Raw genomic sequence first — 18,680 nt, 5'->3', positions numbered from 1 at the left:
TTTTTTTGGTCCTGGACTAGCAACCGAAGCGTAGGACTGATCACTTTAACTTCATGTTATAGGTTGTTGAAAAAGTCTGCATTTGTCTAACCAATGCAATGCCCTATGAACCACTGAGTGCAGAAAGGGGAATGTCTTTGAGTAATCGGAAAGTATCTTTAAGTATCTCTGTATATTAAGTATTTTTTGTTTATTTTCAGATGCAAAAATATTTTTTAAGTATATTAGTAAATAAGTATATTATTAAGTGTCTTTGGCACGGGTAACCCCAGTGAGATCAAATGATTTTATTATATATTTAAAAAAAAAAAAAAAAAAATCATTCGCTCCTGCTTAAAGAGAAGCCCTTAAGCTCTATTTTTTTTTTTTTTTTTTTTTTCTTGGTTGTGTTGCATTGTTTTTCCCTTGCTTATTATTTATCAAGGTGATATATTTGTGCTGTTTTTAGTGTTAGTGCTTTGTGTATGATTTTACGTGTAAGTGTTTGTGTACTGTCAATTAGTTTACAATCACATCAAAAGCACTAACACAAATACATGTGTCGGCGCCCCCGAATGCGACTATACTTGTTTGTGTTATGTATTTTGTTATTTGTGTTCGTTTTTATGTGAGTCATTTTGCGTGTTTGTGTTTTGTGTACCTATAACCTCTGTTTTCATGGGCTAGTTTCGCTTTCCGACATTCGTCCAAGTGTTAAGGGAACCATGAGAAACCTTAACAGGAAAGGGAGGTATCTGTGGAGAAATTTTGATTAGTTTACATTTTAATATTGTTATTATTAAGCTTAACCTTAAGCTCTATTGCATGGAACAAAAAGTTCAAAATTTGCGGTTTGGTTTTTATTTTTACAACAAACGTGCAACGGATGATTCTCGACCCGAGCACATACGGCCGTTGTATTGCTGTAAACTGTAGCTAACTTCGTAGTAATCGTAGAATAGTTTTTTGTCAGTATGGGTGACTCTATTAACCGGTGATGTATTATTACTCTAAAGGGAATGATGACCTGAATACAGTAAATACATATACTGAACGCAACCACAAGAAAATGTGGTTTTTGAAAAAAGAACAATCCTTCCATCCTACGCCGTGTACCGTGAAAACTGAAAATTCAAACTTCAGTGACTTCAGTCTCAGTCTCGATTCGTTCGCCGTAGGCTTAGTGCGCGCGTCGCGTGTCGCGATCAGGCGCTCGAACATATTATTTACAAAATTCGCGAGAGTAAAAACGAACCATTGCGCTTTAAAATATATAAAATAAATTAGCTACACGTGTACTAAAATGACTGCCAATTCTTCGTTCTGAAAAAAGTGCTGATTGTGATTATTGTACAGCTAGGTAAAGATGACATGAAGTGAACAACTGTTGTTTGTTGTCAAGTGAATTAGAAAAATAGTTCGTCCGAAATTAAAACGGAGAAACACGTAAGAAGTCGTAAAATATTGTGCAAGTAATCTTTAGAGATGCTGTAACTTTCGATGTATGTATACGCCATATGAAAACAAAGAAAATTAGAAATAAATTAATGGAAGTATTCCAAAATTTGATCGTTATTTTCACGATCATATAAAAAATAGAATCGAAGGAATACGGATGTTCAAACATAAGTAGAATGGTAAATGTCACATGCAAACTGGCCATTTAATGTAATGTAATGTTTTATTTTAGATAGTTGGACAAAAACAAACAACTAGTTATACCTTTGTAAAACAATTATAATATGTATAAAAATAAATTTAAAAACAAAGTATTGTTAATAAATCCAAACGATTTTTGGTGAAACTATCTTCCTGTTTGAATAAATAAAAAAAATAATCCAACCAATGAGAGATCATAAGCCCTGTAATGCCTAGAGTTTTAAGCTTCCTTTTCTAAAATGATTTTTATCTTTGTTGTAATATACATTTATTGATAACTATCTAGGAAGTTGAACCCAGTCCATGTCTTAAAAAATTGGACATACTCAAAATATTGTTCATTTAAAAAATAATCAAAATAAAACGTTCTATTCGGAATAGTATATTGTACAAAAATATAGTATGAAATCGTTTGTATTTGTCAACAACATTCTTAGTTTGTACAATGTTTTGTAGATAATGACTGGATGTTACCCCCTAGGGAGTTATTTAGATTATAGTATTTCAACAGAGATAGATGAAAAATTGAAAAAGAGAATATGTATGTCTAAACATATACAGGACTTATGACCTGTGATGGTTGGTGCAAGTGGCCACTTTACGAACCATGGAACATTCACCAGTCTGCCTATGTTTGAACACCCATATTTCTTCAATTCTAAATTGGCTACTTAAAGGGGATTGTAGCAGATAGCATAATACGTGAGGCGAAACATATGGGCGAAGGTGTATGTTTTTTAAATTCTGTAATGTCTTGCCGGTAAAACAACTTTGTGACTGCAAATTGACTGCAGATCACTTTGTTGATCTGGATTGAAACGACATTCGTTTGAAAATGCCCTAACAAGGCGAAACAATTGTCACGAAATTTTTGTTTTTATATTTGTAAAAATAAAATAAAGTGTTCAGTAGACTCAAATCAGTGTATGATTTTTTTTATTATAAGTATAAAATATTTGAACTATTGGTATAATTGAATGCAAATATAAAGACTAACGTAATAGACAATATGTTGAGTATATTTAAATGTTTGTAGTAAAGGTTGGACCATCAAAGTTGGATTTCACCACCAAGATTGGCGTTTATAACACGTATGGACACATAAAAAAAGGGAATACGGAAGTCTAGGCATTTACACGATTTATGACAAGTTATTGACTGGTTTGAGTGATCATTTTACTTCGAAGAGTCAGGCTCTTGTGCTTGACATTGTTCAGCTGTATAGTTTAAAGAAATTTAAAGTATAATATAAAAACATAGGTTTTTATTTGCTTTCAAAACAAACAAAAAAACAACACTTAACCATTGGATATCAAAATTATAACGTCGTCCATTGGGTTACTGACGTCAGATTTTCAATACTTTTGAATGTGGGTACTGAAATCTTGCGTAATGTTTTTTGACAAAATTTTGAAACTCTATTGCCCGTATTTTAAGTAATATAATTTAGATTATGAACAACCTTTCTACAAAAAAATGCTTAAACATGTTTTGTAATTGAGGACCATTTTCACAAGGCGAAATGTCCACAAAAAAACATAATGTATTTTTTGACGGAAATCAACTTTTCTATATAAGATCTATCGATTGATGAAAAAAAATTTTATCTATATGTGCAAAGTTGCAGCGAATCGAATTGGATTGGATTATCATTTAATTGTGTAATAATATGAAAATAATAATGGACCTAACAAATAAACCTGGTATAAAGTTACGCCTAGACATAGTGGTGGAACAAAAATTGGAACACCAGCCATATTCCATCACTGTAATAAGGATAGTTGTCCAATTTATCATACGATTTTGCCTAGTCGAATCGGGTCGTGGTCCCGAGGTAGTATTGTGGACTCACGGACCAAAAGTCACAGGTTCAAATTCCACTAACCACAACTCGATTTCCATTTTTCTAGCACAAGTTATTTACGACTTTTAGGAAATGGTCTGAAAATTTAAATATTGGAGAAAATAGTAAGGACTCTAGTATTTCTCTTTTTATTAAAAAAAAAAAACTTTAAACCGGATTCATAAGTAAGGCCCAATAATATATAGGTACATGTAGGCATGTGTAATGTAACGTGTTGGTGGTCAGCGCGTTTGCCTACCATGCAAGGGGTCTCGGGTTTGATTCCCAACATAGTTGATTTGAAATATTTATTCCAAGGGATGTTTTCATACCAAAAGTTTTCACATCATAATCCCTAGACTGCTACCTGAAGCGTAATACTGATGACCTTAGCTTCATGTTACAAAAAAATCAAGATACGCAACGATTGGTGTACCAATGCAGTTCCCTATGCACCATTAGGTGCGGAAAGGGAATAATGGTGATGATGATGATATGTAGGCATATAAAATGTGTGTAGTGGTCAAGACGCTTGACTCACGCACGGAAGGTTCCGGGTTCGATTCCCGGTGAGAACACAAAAATAAAATGTGATTTTTCTCAAGCCTGGGTGCTCTGTAATTAGGTCTCCTGGCCTGTTGTGGTGCAAAAAAAAAATATATAATAAATTACGCTTTTATTTTTGTAAACTTATATTATATTCTCAACACAAATCAACTTTTTTGTACATTTCTACCACAAAATTTGAAGATAAATCGTTTTTGTGAAAATTCTGAAAGTTTGGATTTTTTAAATTTATGGTTCCACTGCTTCTAAATTACTAATTTCATGTATATGAGTAAGGATTTAGAATTTATATTAGAGTATTTTTGTTTTTTGGTAATATTTTATTATCATAAAAAACCTTCTCCTGAAAATTTTACTCTTCGTAGATATTTCGCTTTATGAAAACAGTCCTTATTTTATTTTTATTTTTATTTTCTTTTATTAAGGCTACATACAGTACAGTTACAAAGTTTAATATTTTACACAATTGGACTTAATTCTAATGGACCAGTGAAGTTTCCATATTAAAAAGCAATTAAATCTAATGTTAATTATGAAAGTATAAAAAAGAGAAGGAAAAAGAAAACATAAATGAAAGTTGTTTAAAAATTTAAATTTAAGTTAATAATTATGTTAGTTAACTTAATTATGGAAGTAAAAAAATATGTTACTGTCAACTGATGATGTTTAATGCGTTGCCAAGATATGTTGGGGATGCTGGGTCCATCGCATCGTTCGAGGAATGGCCATGGTTTCCTTTAAAACAAATATTTATTTAGGTAGCTAGTGTCGTCAGAAAGGGTCTGAATGAATAACAATGTTAAAAAAAAAATAAAAATGCATAAAACAGTTTTCGTATAATCCCTCGACATATACGAAAAACTTAAGGTTATGACTATGAAACAAATTTATGCGAAAGTATTACTAATGAATGCATAAAAAAAATATTCAATACCTCCCATGACACCAAACACAGCTACTAGATTTACTAGACATTCCACCATGATGCTGCAAAAGCAATCGAAAATTAAAACAACTTTCGGTCAAAGAAGACTGATCTACTTCTCCATTAAAGTGTACAACATACTTCCATCGTCCGTAAGGACAATTAGTAAAGACTGCCACTGAAATCGCTATTAAGAAATGGATAATGGAGGTGGGATGCGCACAGATTGATAAGTGAATCAGGCCAAATAATTAGAAAGATGTTTTTATTTATTATGTTTTAATTTAATAGTCGGCCTCATGGTGTAGTGGTCAGCGCGTTTGCCTACCATGCAATAGGTCTCGGGTTTGAATCCCGACATGGTTGAAATAAAATATTTATTTAAAATGTTTTTTTCACACTAGAACATTTCATAGTCCCCGGACTGGCACTTGAAGTGTAAGACTGATTATCTTACCTTCATGCAACAAAAAAAAAGAAAATATTAAGATACGCTGCGATTGGCGTACTAACGCAGTGCCCTAAGCACCATTAGGTGCGGAAAGGGAATGATGATGATGATGTGTTTTAATTTGTGAGTTTAATGTGTTTTTATTATGTTTTATATGTGTTTGATATTATGATTTAATTATGCTTAATAAGGCATGTTTCAAAATTATATAAAATGTCTCCCATGGCACGAGACACTCCAGTGAGGGAACATTGTCATTAATGTAAAAAAAAAATAAAGCAAATGTAAAAGAACAAATAAATAAATAAAAATAAGTATTTACATCATCATCATTCCCGTTCCGCACCTAAAAGTGCAAAGATCACCGCATTCGTACACTAATCGTAAGTAAGACGATCAATATTACGCTTCTGGGCCAGTCCAGGGACTATAAAATATTATAATGTAAAAACACATTTTAAACATATTTTATTTCAACCATGTCGGGAATCGAACCCGAGACCTCTTGCACGGTAGGCAAACACGCTGACCACTACACCACAAGGCAGATTACAATTGCTAAAATTTGTTTAACATTTTTTGTTTTTTTTAATTTTTTTTAAAAAGAAGCATTTGCGTTTTTGAGATTTGTTCAAATATTTCGTTTTTTAGGGCTGTTTTCAACTAGTTGTGAATAACTCACTATTGGAATACGGGAATCAAGTTGTGGTAAAGTAGAATTTGAACCACGGCCCTCTGATCCGTAAGTCCGAGATGCTAGCCACGGGACAATAACCCGGTTCGCAATTTGTTTATTCTAATATAACCCTTATTGATCCATTTGATTGTAAAAAAATAACATTCAAAATGCGCGTCTTAAAACATACTTTTTTCGTATACTTAGTTTCTATAATAAAGTCCTATTTTATCTTATTTTATTTTATTTTATTTTATTCTATTTTATTTTATTTTATTTATTTTATCTTATTTTATTTTATTATTCTTAATATTTTTTTTATATTTATATTTTCGACACTTATTTACACACAAGTCCACCCTCATTCCAATATAACACCCACTCACCCACCCTCTCACACACTTACACTCACACAAACACACTAGTATGTATTGTACGTGTGTTTAATGTATTTCTGTGGATATCTGTCATTAGTTTTATTCTCTGATTATTTTATTTGTTATATTTTTTTCCATGTATTACTGTTGATATCCCCAATAAATAAAAAAAAAAAAAAAACCCAATATTTATTCAGTTGATGTGGCTATTTGAATATATTGCGCAATAATTTTAAATATTCTTTGTATATTTTGACTACCCCCTTCTCGCTAACCGTTCTTTCTACTTATTACACGGAGCTATTTTAGCATAACCGGTTCCTTGCATAGTCTAGAAGTTCATTCATCTTTTTCAGATTCTTTCTTTACAAATGTTTTTTTTTCTTTTAGTCCTCATAATAATGTATGTACTCATGAACGCTATTCAACATTTTGAATGATGTTCTATGATTTCATAATAATGGATAAAATAGAAGCGATTTAATCCATTATCTTTTATGTTTCGGAAACAGGAAAAAAAGCGTGCTACTCTTAACTCAGGTGACCTAATGAAAAAAAAAAACAAATTACCGTCTTTATCATCATTATCTTTCCGTACACAATGGTGCATAGGAAACTGCATTAGTAAACCGAATGGGGCGTATTTTAATCATGTGTTACTGGATGGTAAGAAGATCTGTCTGTAAAATTAACTTTAAAAAAAATATCAACATTACTAGAAATCGAACCTAGGACCTCAAGCATGGTAGGCAAACAGCTCAACCACTACACTAAATCTCCATTTGTGTTCCTTTTTCAGGATTTTTACATGAGGAGTGTGCATTTGGTATTTTTATTTATTATTATTTATTACCTCCATGGAAAACGCAAATGTGAACAATTTTTCTTTTCTCACTTGTAATTATTATTCATTTTTTTTTGTCACATTTAATGTTTATATCTTTTCCATAATTTATGAAAACTTAATTGGTCTTTTTATGTTAAAAAAATGTTGTTTTTAATACTTATTATGTATGACTGTATGTTTTCTGAATAAAAAAAATTAAAAATGAGAGTAGCCATCGAGTCAAAAACACTCGTCCAGGATTCTGGTTCTATTTCACAAAAATAATTGTATTATTCATCCGCCCGGACACAGACAGAATATTAACGGTGGTGAATAATTGCGAACTGAACTATCGCTGCCACCTTAATTTGAATAATTTCACGAGTGCGCACGTTGTTTGAATTCGATTATGTAATTTCAATATTTACGTTATGATGTCAATTATAGAATGAACTTAAATTTTTTTGACAAATTCATATTTTTGTATGATCAATTTACACCTTCATCGTCGTCTTCATCATCAGCCCTCACGTGTTCAATGGTGAACTTAGATCTCCCCCTTAAATCTCCACAACTCCCTATCCTGAGCGAACTGCATCCTACCACTTTCTGCAACCCGTCTCATGCTATGAGACCATTGGTATATGAATACATAGACATACCCTGAGCCCTCAAAAATGAAGACACCTAACTTATGCCCAAAACGCTCAGTCATGCCCAACGCGTATTTAGTCGTTCTTTGATCGCCAGCTAGGCGTGACGTTTAGAATCGAAACTAAAATGCTTACTTTTGTCATGAAAACGTGTAAAAACCTTTTGGATAAAAATTGTGTAACTTTTTATTGGTAAATATTTGTTCATGAGTGATTATCTTTTTTTTCCATTTTTCTAGTTTTTTATTAAAAGTTTTAGTATAACTTAAATTTTCTTCTTTAAAATTTTGTTTTTTTTTCTTTCTGAAAAATACGTTTTTTTAGCTTTTATACCTCATTATTACTCTTATTAATTTATAATTTGTAGCACATTGCATGCTGTGAACAATATTAATGGGTGACGGCCGTGACGGGTCTAGATATATTATATATTTTTTATGTTATCTGTGTTTGTTTTTAATTATTTTTTTCAAATTTGTTTATTTTTCCATACATGTATTTACATAGAATTTTAATTACAAAAATACACTTTAAAAATTACATCTTAAAAATAAGCCATACCGTAATTTTGAAAAAAAGTGCCCACAAAGACTTCAGCGTCTGAGCGTGGGCCATTCCTTCTTAAATAATTTATAACTTTATCGTTTATAAATATGGTATAACATAGCCATGAAAAGAAAAACAAAATTAACATACGCTTCTATTTCAAAAACAGGATTTATTTGCAGTATATATCAATTTTTAATGGATTTATTTTTTTAAGAAAATGTGTCTATCCTTCCGTACTAATCCAAGACCTCAAACCTACTTTAAACTGTATCAGAGATGAAATGTTTTGTAATTTTTTAGTTAGAAGATTGAAGGATCTTGGACCAACATGTAAAGAGTGCCTCTGTTTGAACTTAGTTCTGCACCCTGGAACTGACAGTACACTATCGGATCTATTGCTAATCCGATTTAAATTATTGCTAAATGATTCCCTATTTATGTGAACATATTTCAGGCACTTAAATAAATATAATTTTCTAAAACTAAGGAGTCCACTCTTTACGTGTAATTCATTACTCATGTTCATTATGTTCATCACTAAAATAAATAAACAAATGATTGTACCACTGCAGTGTCCTCTGCACCACAAGGTGCGAAGAGGGAATGATGGTGATGGTGAAGTTTATGGAGGGTTGCGAAATATTTGTTTACTCGTAAGGAGGTCGCGTATTAAAAAAGGTTGAAAAACACTGTCATATACAAATAAATTATTGTAAAAAAAATCCTTCTTGTTTCTTAAATATATCATTACAATAAATATAAATATCAGAAATATTGAATATGATAATTATCATATTTTTTACTGGTAGCGCCGACGTATAAAATTAATTTGATACTTAAAAAAAAAATTCAGTACGCTAAAAAATTTTTATACGGAAGTGGGAACCTCTAATATGGAAGCGAACATTTAATATAAGGAAGATGGAATTTTGTGTTTGTGATATTTGGCACATAGTTATTAATTTGTTGTATATCCCTGTCTTTTCTTTTTAATTTCCTTCATATTTTTTTCATGTATTTTTTTACATAAATTTAATATGAGGTATAAAACACATGAATTACATTCCCGGGTGTTACTACGACTCATTTCGGGACTTAAATAATATTATAAGATAAATTAAAAAACTCATATTTAGAATAACAAAGAAACTAAGCGAGTTTAACATCTTTATAACTAAATATATCACAACAATATATAATATAAGCCAAAAAACTTTTCTTACCGAACAAAAGAAATACATAAAAAACGTTTTCAAGAATGGAGGAAGTGGCAAATCTAGGACTAAGGGAGATAAGGTCGTTAACATCACATACTTCGTAGACTATGCAACTGTGGAAGTGTATGTTTGATAATAATATGTATATGGAAGAAATAATTTGATATGTTTAAGTAGGAATTTTGTATGTAATGTAGCTCTATCTTTGTTCATATTCATTTTGCATATTTTTAAACAGATATTTTATATTTTTTCATATGAAGCTCGTATTACATGGGTCAGAAAATGGTACAAGGTCTTGTGCTAAATTTCACCCAATGAATACTGTACAATTTTAAGTATGTCCAAATGTTTGCAGACAGGCTGGATTTCAGAAACTTAAACGAGCCAATGACAGGTCTTAAGCCCTTCAAATGCCCAGGCTTCCATATTCTCTACTCAAAAATATTTTTTCTTTTTTTGCAACAAATTTATATCTGAATAATTTGCCAGTTGTCATACAAAAAAAGCTCATTTTGTCAAATGAGAAACTACTCGATATATGTCATGGTGCCGGAAACGTCGACGTGCTGCACATGCTTACGCGCAATTTCTATTATCTAAAATTAATTTCTATTCCCCTTGTTCAGCAGCAAATAAAATTATTGTACGAGAAGCTCGACAAAATTTCGCGAAAGATCTTGGTATCATTTTCTGACCCACGTAATTCGGATCTAAGTGCTCTGCGAACATCAATGGCGATGATTTGCAAATAATAGAAGTATTCATATGGCTTATTTACATTTATGTACAAAGTTTATTCAGCTGTACTGGACATAAATTATCATATTGTTTTCATGTTTCATATAAAACGATATAAAATTACTTATCCAAGGGCGCTGTTGCAGGAAAATGTTAATTTATGGATGCATTTACAATTGTGATTTTGCGTCAGACATAATTATAAATAATCGGTCCCTTGTCTGTGCCTTATGGTGCATAGAGTACTGCATTGGTACAACAATCGCGGCGTATCTATGTTTTTTTTGTTGCTAGGGTTAATGCCACTTATTTATAAATTTTCTGAACAATCTAACATCGACCGATAAGGTGGTTGATAGGTTTCCTCATTAAGGTTTAAAAAGACGACAGATGATATTTGATAATCATTGTTTGATAAGCCCACTTATATTCACTACACTCGTCACAAACACACAATACTCACACACCTATACACATATACACACACCCTCACACACTATGTATATGCAAAGCAACAGTGATATAAACCCGAAATTTCCGATTTTGAGATACGCATGCCGATATGTTATTAAATTAAATAAATTAATGTTTTCAAAAAATAAAATATTGATATTTGATAGTTAACCTATGTGAAAATATACTATTCATAATCTGCTATTAAAAAAATAAATAAAGATGCACTTTTGTTGTTAATAGCATACACACAAGACTATCGAAATAAACACATAAAAGATTATTGGAACAATACAAAATCGGGTTGTGGTCCTGTGGCTAGTGTCTCGGACTCACGGACTAAAGGTCCGTGGTTCGAATCCCACTCTACCCCAACTCGATTCCATTTTCTAATAGTGAGTTATTTACAAGCGTTGAAAATGGCTCTCAAAATTAAATATTTGGGTAAATCATAAGAACGCAAATATTTCTTTAAAAAAAAAAAAATTTAAACACAGGGTCTGTCTATTAGCTACATAGAATTAAGAATAGTCCAGAAGGAGCGTAGAATCATATTTGAATACATCGGACTGTGTCCAATAATTCCCCCACTATGCCATTCTTTCGCCGCGCGCATTCGTGAGGTCGTAGCGTAATGTTACTTGATGGGAAAAAAAAATCACAACACAACTGTAAGGTAAACAAAGCAATTTGTTAATTTCTCTAAAATTTTATTGTGCTCGTGGAAATATTGATTGACTCAAAAAAATAGATAAGTAAAGGGTCATTTAATAATAGTAATTGAATTAATGAACTTTAAACTTAAAATATAAAATAAATTTTATTTGACATAAAACGAATATTTTTATATCATGTCAAATAATATTTGATGTTTTGAAGATAATGTTGGTCAAATTTCCACCACAGAGTTGTTTGATCCGAGATCCAATTTTCATTAATTCTCTCATTAGATGAGCAAAGTAGGGTAAAAAAAATACTACACTGGCAACACTAATGAAATTTCCATTTTGTTTCTTTGACAATCTGACAGATGGAAAAATAATTATTTTTTTAAGTAATGCATTTGTTACATTCACATTCATTTGCTAATTACACATGAAATGTTATTGCATCCTGTTTCTTTAAGAACCTAGCAGTATTTCTACACTTTAAAAAGACACAACTTGGCATAGTTGAATTCAAATCAGGAGTTGCGTACTGAGCGACGTCTACAAAGAAACTAATGGGTCAAAACGTAAACCTACTCATTTATGAGTAGTTTAGTCGCCTTCTGTTTGATGTGCGTATGCGGTTTCTGGACTATTTTTAATTCTATGATTAGCTATATAAACGCAATAACGCAAGGGGAATCCCCTTTTAATTTACACAACTTCACTTTGCTAGGGTGCCATTTAGCCATTATATTTGTAACTCAAATTGCGCAGTAAATGGGTCTGCATTAAATTTTGGTTTTCATAATTTCGCGGAGCACTTGCAACAAGCTCGCGGAGCACCGGTTAAGAACCACTGGTCTTAACAATAAAAAAAGAAGAAAAAAAACAGATGCATAATACAGTTTTGCATGTGAAATATAACCAGAACCCTGGACTGGAGTGTTTTCGACTCGACGGCAGATCTCAGGTAAAAATCCTGAACAAGGAAATCGAGAAGAGATAAGTCCACCAAGTTGTGTAGTAGTTGAGAAGTTCACTTACTATTCTTGAGGTCCTGGGTTCGACTCCTGGCATGGTAACGTAAAATATGTATTTTAAGGGTTGTTTATTCAAACTGCAATATTTTATTGCAGCATAAGATCACCTTTTCTTCATGTAACAGACGATCAAAATACCTTGCATTTGTTTACAAATGCGGTGCCCTATGCACCGCTGGGTGCGGACACAGGAATAATGTTGAAATATATTACGCTAGCCTTCTAATCCGGGAATCGATTCCTAGTAAACCGACATGGTGGGCTGATTCACCTTTCACTAGATAACGAAGCAAACTAATTTCCATACGCCTTTAGGAGTTAACCTGAGAGTACTCATCGAGTCAAACACACTCGTCTAGGTCATATCTTACATACTAAGCTGTATTGTTTATTTTGCTCGACCGCTGGAAAATTTTCATCATTTAAAAAAAAAAAAATTATTCAGGATTTTTACAGCGATTACATTAGCGATTAAAAAAAGAATAGAAGAACAGTAATTTATGTGTGGGCTTGGTCGCCAACTCTTTTTATTTTGATGTTTAATAGTTTTTCGTTAGTCACAAACATGATTATTTTATCGCATACTTGTGGAGTTTTATTAAAAAAAATTTATGCAAGTCGCGTTGTACTTTCTGTAAGTTGCGAAGGTCCTTGTTTGCACAAGCTGCATAATTTTATTACATCCGTAAATCGCATGTATCTAAAACGTTTACCTATAAAAACCTTACATTGTTATTATTTACACACATTCACTTGTAATGCGAACATGCCTACCACGAGTATAACGTTTTCTACGAGTAGGTATAGAATTACCATAAATCTTTTTCTTAATATTTTTTTGATGGTTCAAAGAGCACTAGATATATTCTTTCTTAATTACTCCAGAGCTGGTCTTCCGAACGCTTTTGTAGCCCGGTATAGCGCGTATTTAGTACGTAGGTAAATACGCGAAATAAAAGGGTTCAGAATATTTAATTCAATTCATTTATTTAAATATAACATATACATTACAAACATATATTCAATACGTACATATTATTAAAAAGAAAAAAAATACATGAAAGAGACTCGTGTCAAAGTAGTAGGAGAATCCTGCTCCGGAAAACCCCTTCGGATACATAGAACAGATCAATATCCAGAGCGATGTTGTTCAGCATAGCGGTAGCGCTTCCAACAGGCATAACTGTCGGCAGGTTGGTCCTGTATATCGGAATATGAAACAATCTATGCTGACGCTGTCTTAGGTAATTATCAGGAACATACAAACCAATGCTCATCATAATCTCAGAATTATCGATCACACCGCGCAACAATCGATAAAAATGTGTAGTCAAATACACATTCCTTCTAGTCTCTAAACTGTTAAGCCAAGGATAATACCCGTACTCTCTCGTGTAGAGATATCTCAGAAACTTCTTTTGGATTTTCTCTATCATAAGAGAGTACTTCAGTTCTGTAGTATACCAGCCCTGGGGAGCAATTCTGAATATTCTCTACCCCCTAAAGAGTGATTTATTTAGAGATATTTCTTTTTTGCATGCGTTTACACGTTTCTTCACATCAGCCACAATAATGATGAAACGTCAAATATATTTGAACACGTGAAATCAAATATGATTATTTTCATTTAGAACATTATTGCGACCTTAAGCATAACTCAAAACACTTGATTAGGTCGAATTGACCGAACCGTATTAGTTTTTTTCCGTTTTTCAAACAGTTTTATACATCATTTGACGTTGAATCATCAGTGTGGCCATTATATGAAGCAAAGTGTCGTCGCATTAAAAAAATAAAAATCATCATATTTACCACTGTCTAGAGCAGCGTTTCCCAGCCTTCTTTATGCCATGCCCCACCGTAGATTTTTCAAAGGCCAGATGCCCCACCGGCATCTTTTTTAATCAAACAGCAAGAAAATTTTAAAATCATATTTTAATATTTTTGTAAACATTTGAACCCCTAATGGAATTAAATAAAACCTTTTCTAATACATATATTATAACGGAAATGATTACAAAACACAAATTGAAAATGTAAATCCAATCGATTTCGTTTTTTAACGAGTAATTCGCTATGGCGCTAAAACCACATTCCGCCAAATAAGATGAGGTAAACGGTAATAATAAGTTTCTGGCATGCAAAGTAAGTAATATTAGGATGTTTTGTGTTAGTTTCTTCGCAAATCCATGCCCCTTTTTCTACATCCTGCACAGTTTCTGTGTTTTTAGATATTTATTGAAATTGTAACGAGTTTTATTATATTTTAAGTACAATTTGGCGTATATCTCAATTTTGTACATCTCAGGAATTTTTTTGTATGACCGATGAGTATCCCCTTTTATATGTGGAATGCTGACGTGTCTCATATCTGAAGCGTGGTGCCCCACTCCTGAGGCTTTATGCCCAACCGGTGAGGCGTACCTTGGGAAAACTGGTCTAGAGCGTAGAAATGATTCAAATTTCCACCCCTGGCGTGCTATTCTGAACCACTTTCGTGGCACAAGAAAACAGTTTTTCTCGTGTATTTTGTATATAAATACACAAGATAATACGGCCGCGACAGCGTTTGGAATACCAGCCCTGGGCCGCGATTACAAACTCCATCTTCATCAGTACATATCGAGACGGTGTAAAGTAAAACCGATATTTATGTACAAAAATGTAAATACTTGGATGAAAATTTGAATTATCTTCTTTGGTAACCTGTAACCATGTTATAAATTATGCGCTAAATAAAAAATCATAAATACATACACCTTTTCGCACGGAAAATTTGGTTTTACTTTACATACAATTGAAGGTAACTCTGTTAACTTCCCATTGTAATCGGGGCCCAGCTATTTATTCATAAAAAAAACATCGGATAGAAGATAAAAATACTTCCATATTATTCCCATCTACAAAGTGTTATTTTTCTGTTGTTAAATTATTTTTTAATAGTTTATTTTATAGATATTTAGTCGAGTAACTCAAAACGTAATGACAAAAAAAATATTTTGCAATCAGTTGTGTAAATAAACATGACAGTAAAAAAGTGAAATGTAAAAGTTTATTGACCTGCATTAGTTTTTGTGACAAATTATTTTCAGAAAAAAAACAATTATGATTTGTTTACTGAAATTTCCACCATCAAGGGAGATCGTTGTTTGACCGCGACAAAATGTCCACAGACCACGAGGTTCTGACATCCGACGGCTCCAAAGACATTTCCAGCTCCGATCTCCTTTCGCAGCCATGGGACAAGCTTCTGGAAGATTCTCCGCGCGAAAAGCCGATTCCGATCATCATCAGGACGAGGCCCTCGTTCGAGGTCCCTCACGCGATGGAGAATGGGCTGAGCCTCCACACAGATCCTAACAGCCTCAGTCCCAATGTGCCCCCTCCCCCGGGGATCGGGAGGCTTACGAGGACCCAATCCCTGGGAGCGAGAAAGGTTTCTGGGGGGAATGGATTGTTAGGAAACTTTCACAAACAACTGAGGTTTTCTCTGAGGGGGGACAGGAACAGCGGGAAGGATGGACCGGGACCTCTTGCTAGGTAAGTCAATAACAGATCGTATATGTTTTAAAAATATTGAATAAGTTTGTTTATTTAATATTTAAAAATGCATCTTAAAAACGCATCTTATCTAGTCGTTAATCGAATATATATATCGATATACCTATGCATCATATATTACAATTATGTGGATGCCTATTTCATTTATTTATTTATTTTATTTTATCATTTTATTGATGTTGAGGGCGCAAAATAAGTAGGCGAGGTACACTGTGAGCATAACTGCTGTCATATTGTTAAGTATTAAAATATTGAAAAAATATTGTCGCTAAGAAAAAGAAGTAACGTTACTATTAACCAACGATTATTAATATATATTATATACCTACGTAAACACAAATAACACTGGAACTGCGTGAAAATCGGCCCAACAATATTCCTGCTAATTCTTATGTAAAATGATTTCCTAAATCCGAATATGACACCCGTTTTTTTCCATCATTTACCGTTTTTGGTGAAGGCCCTATTTTTATCACTTTGTGATAATTTGGGGGATAAAAAGGCCTTTACATTTTTCTGAAGGGCCAGAGAGGTATAAAGTTTTAAAACATGAATTTTGAATTTCCGCCTAAAATAATCCTTTTCATCCCTCTAAATCAGATTCATTGCCCCTTCACCGCTTTAATTTTTATTTGATATCTCTTCATCATCCGTGGAGCTACAGCCCGTTGTGGGCCCTCCCTGCACCCTGCGGCTCTTCTCGAGTTCGTAAGGCCAATTGCTCTAATTTCATTTCCACATTATCTAGCCATCTTAATTTTGGTCTGCCTTTTCTTCGTCTACCTCCTGGAGTAGTATAAAGAATCTCTTTTGAGGTACGATTATCATTCATTCTTTGCACAAGCCCAACCATTGTAATCATATAATTTGTATGAATTGTGCAATGTTGGGTTCGCCATACAGTGCCTCCAATTCATGATTATACCGTCTTCTCCACACTCCGCTTTGGTTGACAACGCCAAATATCTTCCTTAATACTTTAAATACTAATACCATGTTTTCATATATTTTGGTCATAACCCAGCAGTTGGTACCATATGCAATGTCCGGTCTGAGGAGAGTTTTGTAAATAATGGTCTTAGTTTTTCTAGTTAGCAATTTGGATTTGGTTTAAACAAGTCACAATAACATCAGTTTAATACCCCTTTACCGCTTTTATTTTCTTGCCTTCTCTTTCACATTAGTAGTTGATCGATTGTGGAATAATCTACCCACTAATGTTAGAGACGCCCCTTCTTTATTTACATTTTAATCAAGATTGAAATTTCACTATCTAAAGGTTTGAGTTGTTCTTTTCTCTTCCTTCTTTCATTCCCACTTCTCATCACTTCTCCTCTCCTTTCTTCATAGAAAAGTGTAAATTTTTAGTTCATTTTTGTCTTAAATTTGTGTATACAATTATAAGATTCTGCATAATTACCCAGAATATGTCCATGTACTTAATTTTCTCAACCTGAATGGTTTGGGTAGGTAGGAAGAAGTTACTTAAAGAAATTTGAAAGTGATAAAGAGCTGAAAGCAGCTGTGACTACGAATCTCTATACACTGGCGGCAGAGGAATATATGATGCTGGGATACAAAAACTCGTCACACGTTACGAAAAATGCTTAAATTTGCTAGGTGACTATGTAGAAAAGTAAATTAAGGTATGTTCTTTACAAATAAAACGTTCATATTTGTTTATCTTCACTAGATTTTTTTATATTCCCAAACGGGTACTACTTTCCGAATGACCCTCGTATATACAAATACACACATAAACATATGTGCATACGCAAATACACATACAAACACGTGCATAGTTGTATATATATAATTAATAATAAAATAAATAAAACTAATAAATAGAATAAAAAATAATAACTAAATAACATTTAAAATGTGTCCTTTGCAGCCTATGTATTAAATTGCATTTTACGTGGCATTTTTTATAAAAACAGGTGTCGCAACATTGTGGCAGATTAGCAATAATGCTTAGGGCGATAATTCTTGTAATACATATTGTAATTACCCGTATGTTGTGCTACTACTTAAGAATAATATTTGCTTGTGTCACGTTACATTATAATATTACCTGGGTTTAAGCACTGAATAATCAAGCCTTTAGGAACTTATGTAATACCGCACATACTCACTTATCTAGAACGGTTTCTTTTTATTTAACACTCACATTAAAAAAAAGTCGTATGGTGTACTCTGTTTAACGCATTTTCCCTCCCACATTTGTCATGGATTCGACTCCCGGTAAGCTTGACATAAAATTATCGTTAGATGTGTTTTTACACCGCAATAATTCATAGTCCGTGGGGAGTAAGACATGAAGCGTAAGTCTGATTACCTTGCGTTTGTATATTTATTGGAGTAGCAATGCGGTGTTATTTGTACCACTCCATGGGCACTGTATGGCGCATAGAGGTATGACGATCGTTTTAGTGGAAAACTGTCTATGCAATTTTTTTTAGATCAATACTTTTAATTTTAAATAAGACATTTTTCAAGTTTATGCTGAGCAT

The 18,680-nt window shown here is 32.8% G+C and overlaps 1 protein-coding gene across 7 annotated transcripts in view; it reads left to right on the top strand.

Annotated features, from left to right (window-relative positions):
- The first annotated feature begins 363 nt into the window (after positions 1 to 363).
- Positions 364 to 18,680, top strand: part of Irk1 (Inwardly rectifying potassium channel 1) — a 108,603-nt gene continuing 90,286 nt past the window's right edge. For 2 of the 7 annotated variants that reach the window (XM_088224032.1, XM_088224029.1), the window contains exons 1-2: positions 364 to 1,425; positions 15,550 to 16,146. In XM_088224032.1, coding sequence (XP_088080158.1) covers positions 15,770 to 16,146 — 377 coding nt within the window. In that variant the 5' untranslated portion in view covers positions 364 to 1,425; positions 15,550 to 15,769. Of the gene's footprint in view, positions 1,482 to 15,549; positions 16,147 to 18,680 lie in introns of all 7 variants that reach the window. The other 5 variants (XM_088224031.1, XM_088224028.1, XM_088224034.1 and 2 more) reach the window with 4 other exon arrangements.

This window comes from Micrasema longulum, unplaced genomic scaffold (assembly GCF_059751315.1).
Source record: "Micrasema longulum isolate JH-2025_06_02 unplaced genomic scaffold, ASM5975131v1 h1tg000261l, whole genome shotgun sequence".
NCBI classification, from domain to species: domain Eukaryota; kingdom Metazoa; phylum Arthropoda; class Insecta; order Trichoptera; family Brachycentridae; genus Micrasema; species Micrasema longulum.
Note: the sequence above shows the minus strand (reverse complement) of the source record. Positions and strands in the feature narration are given on the sequence as shown.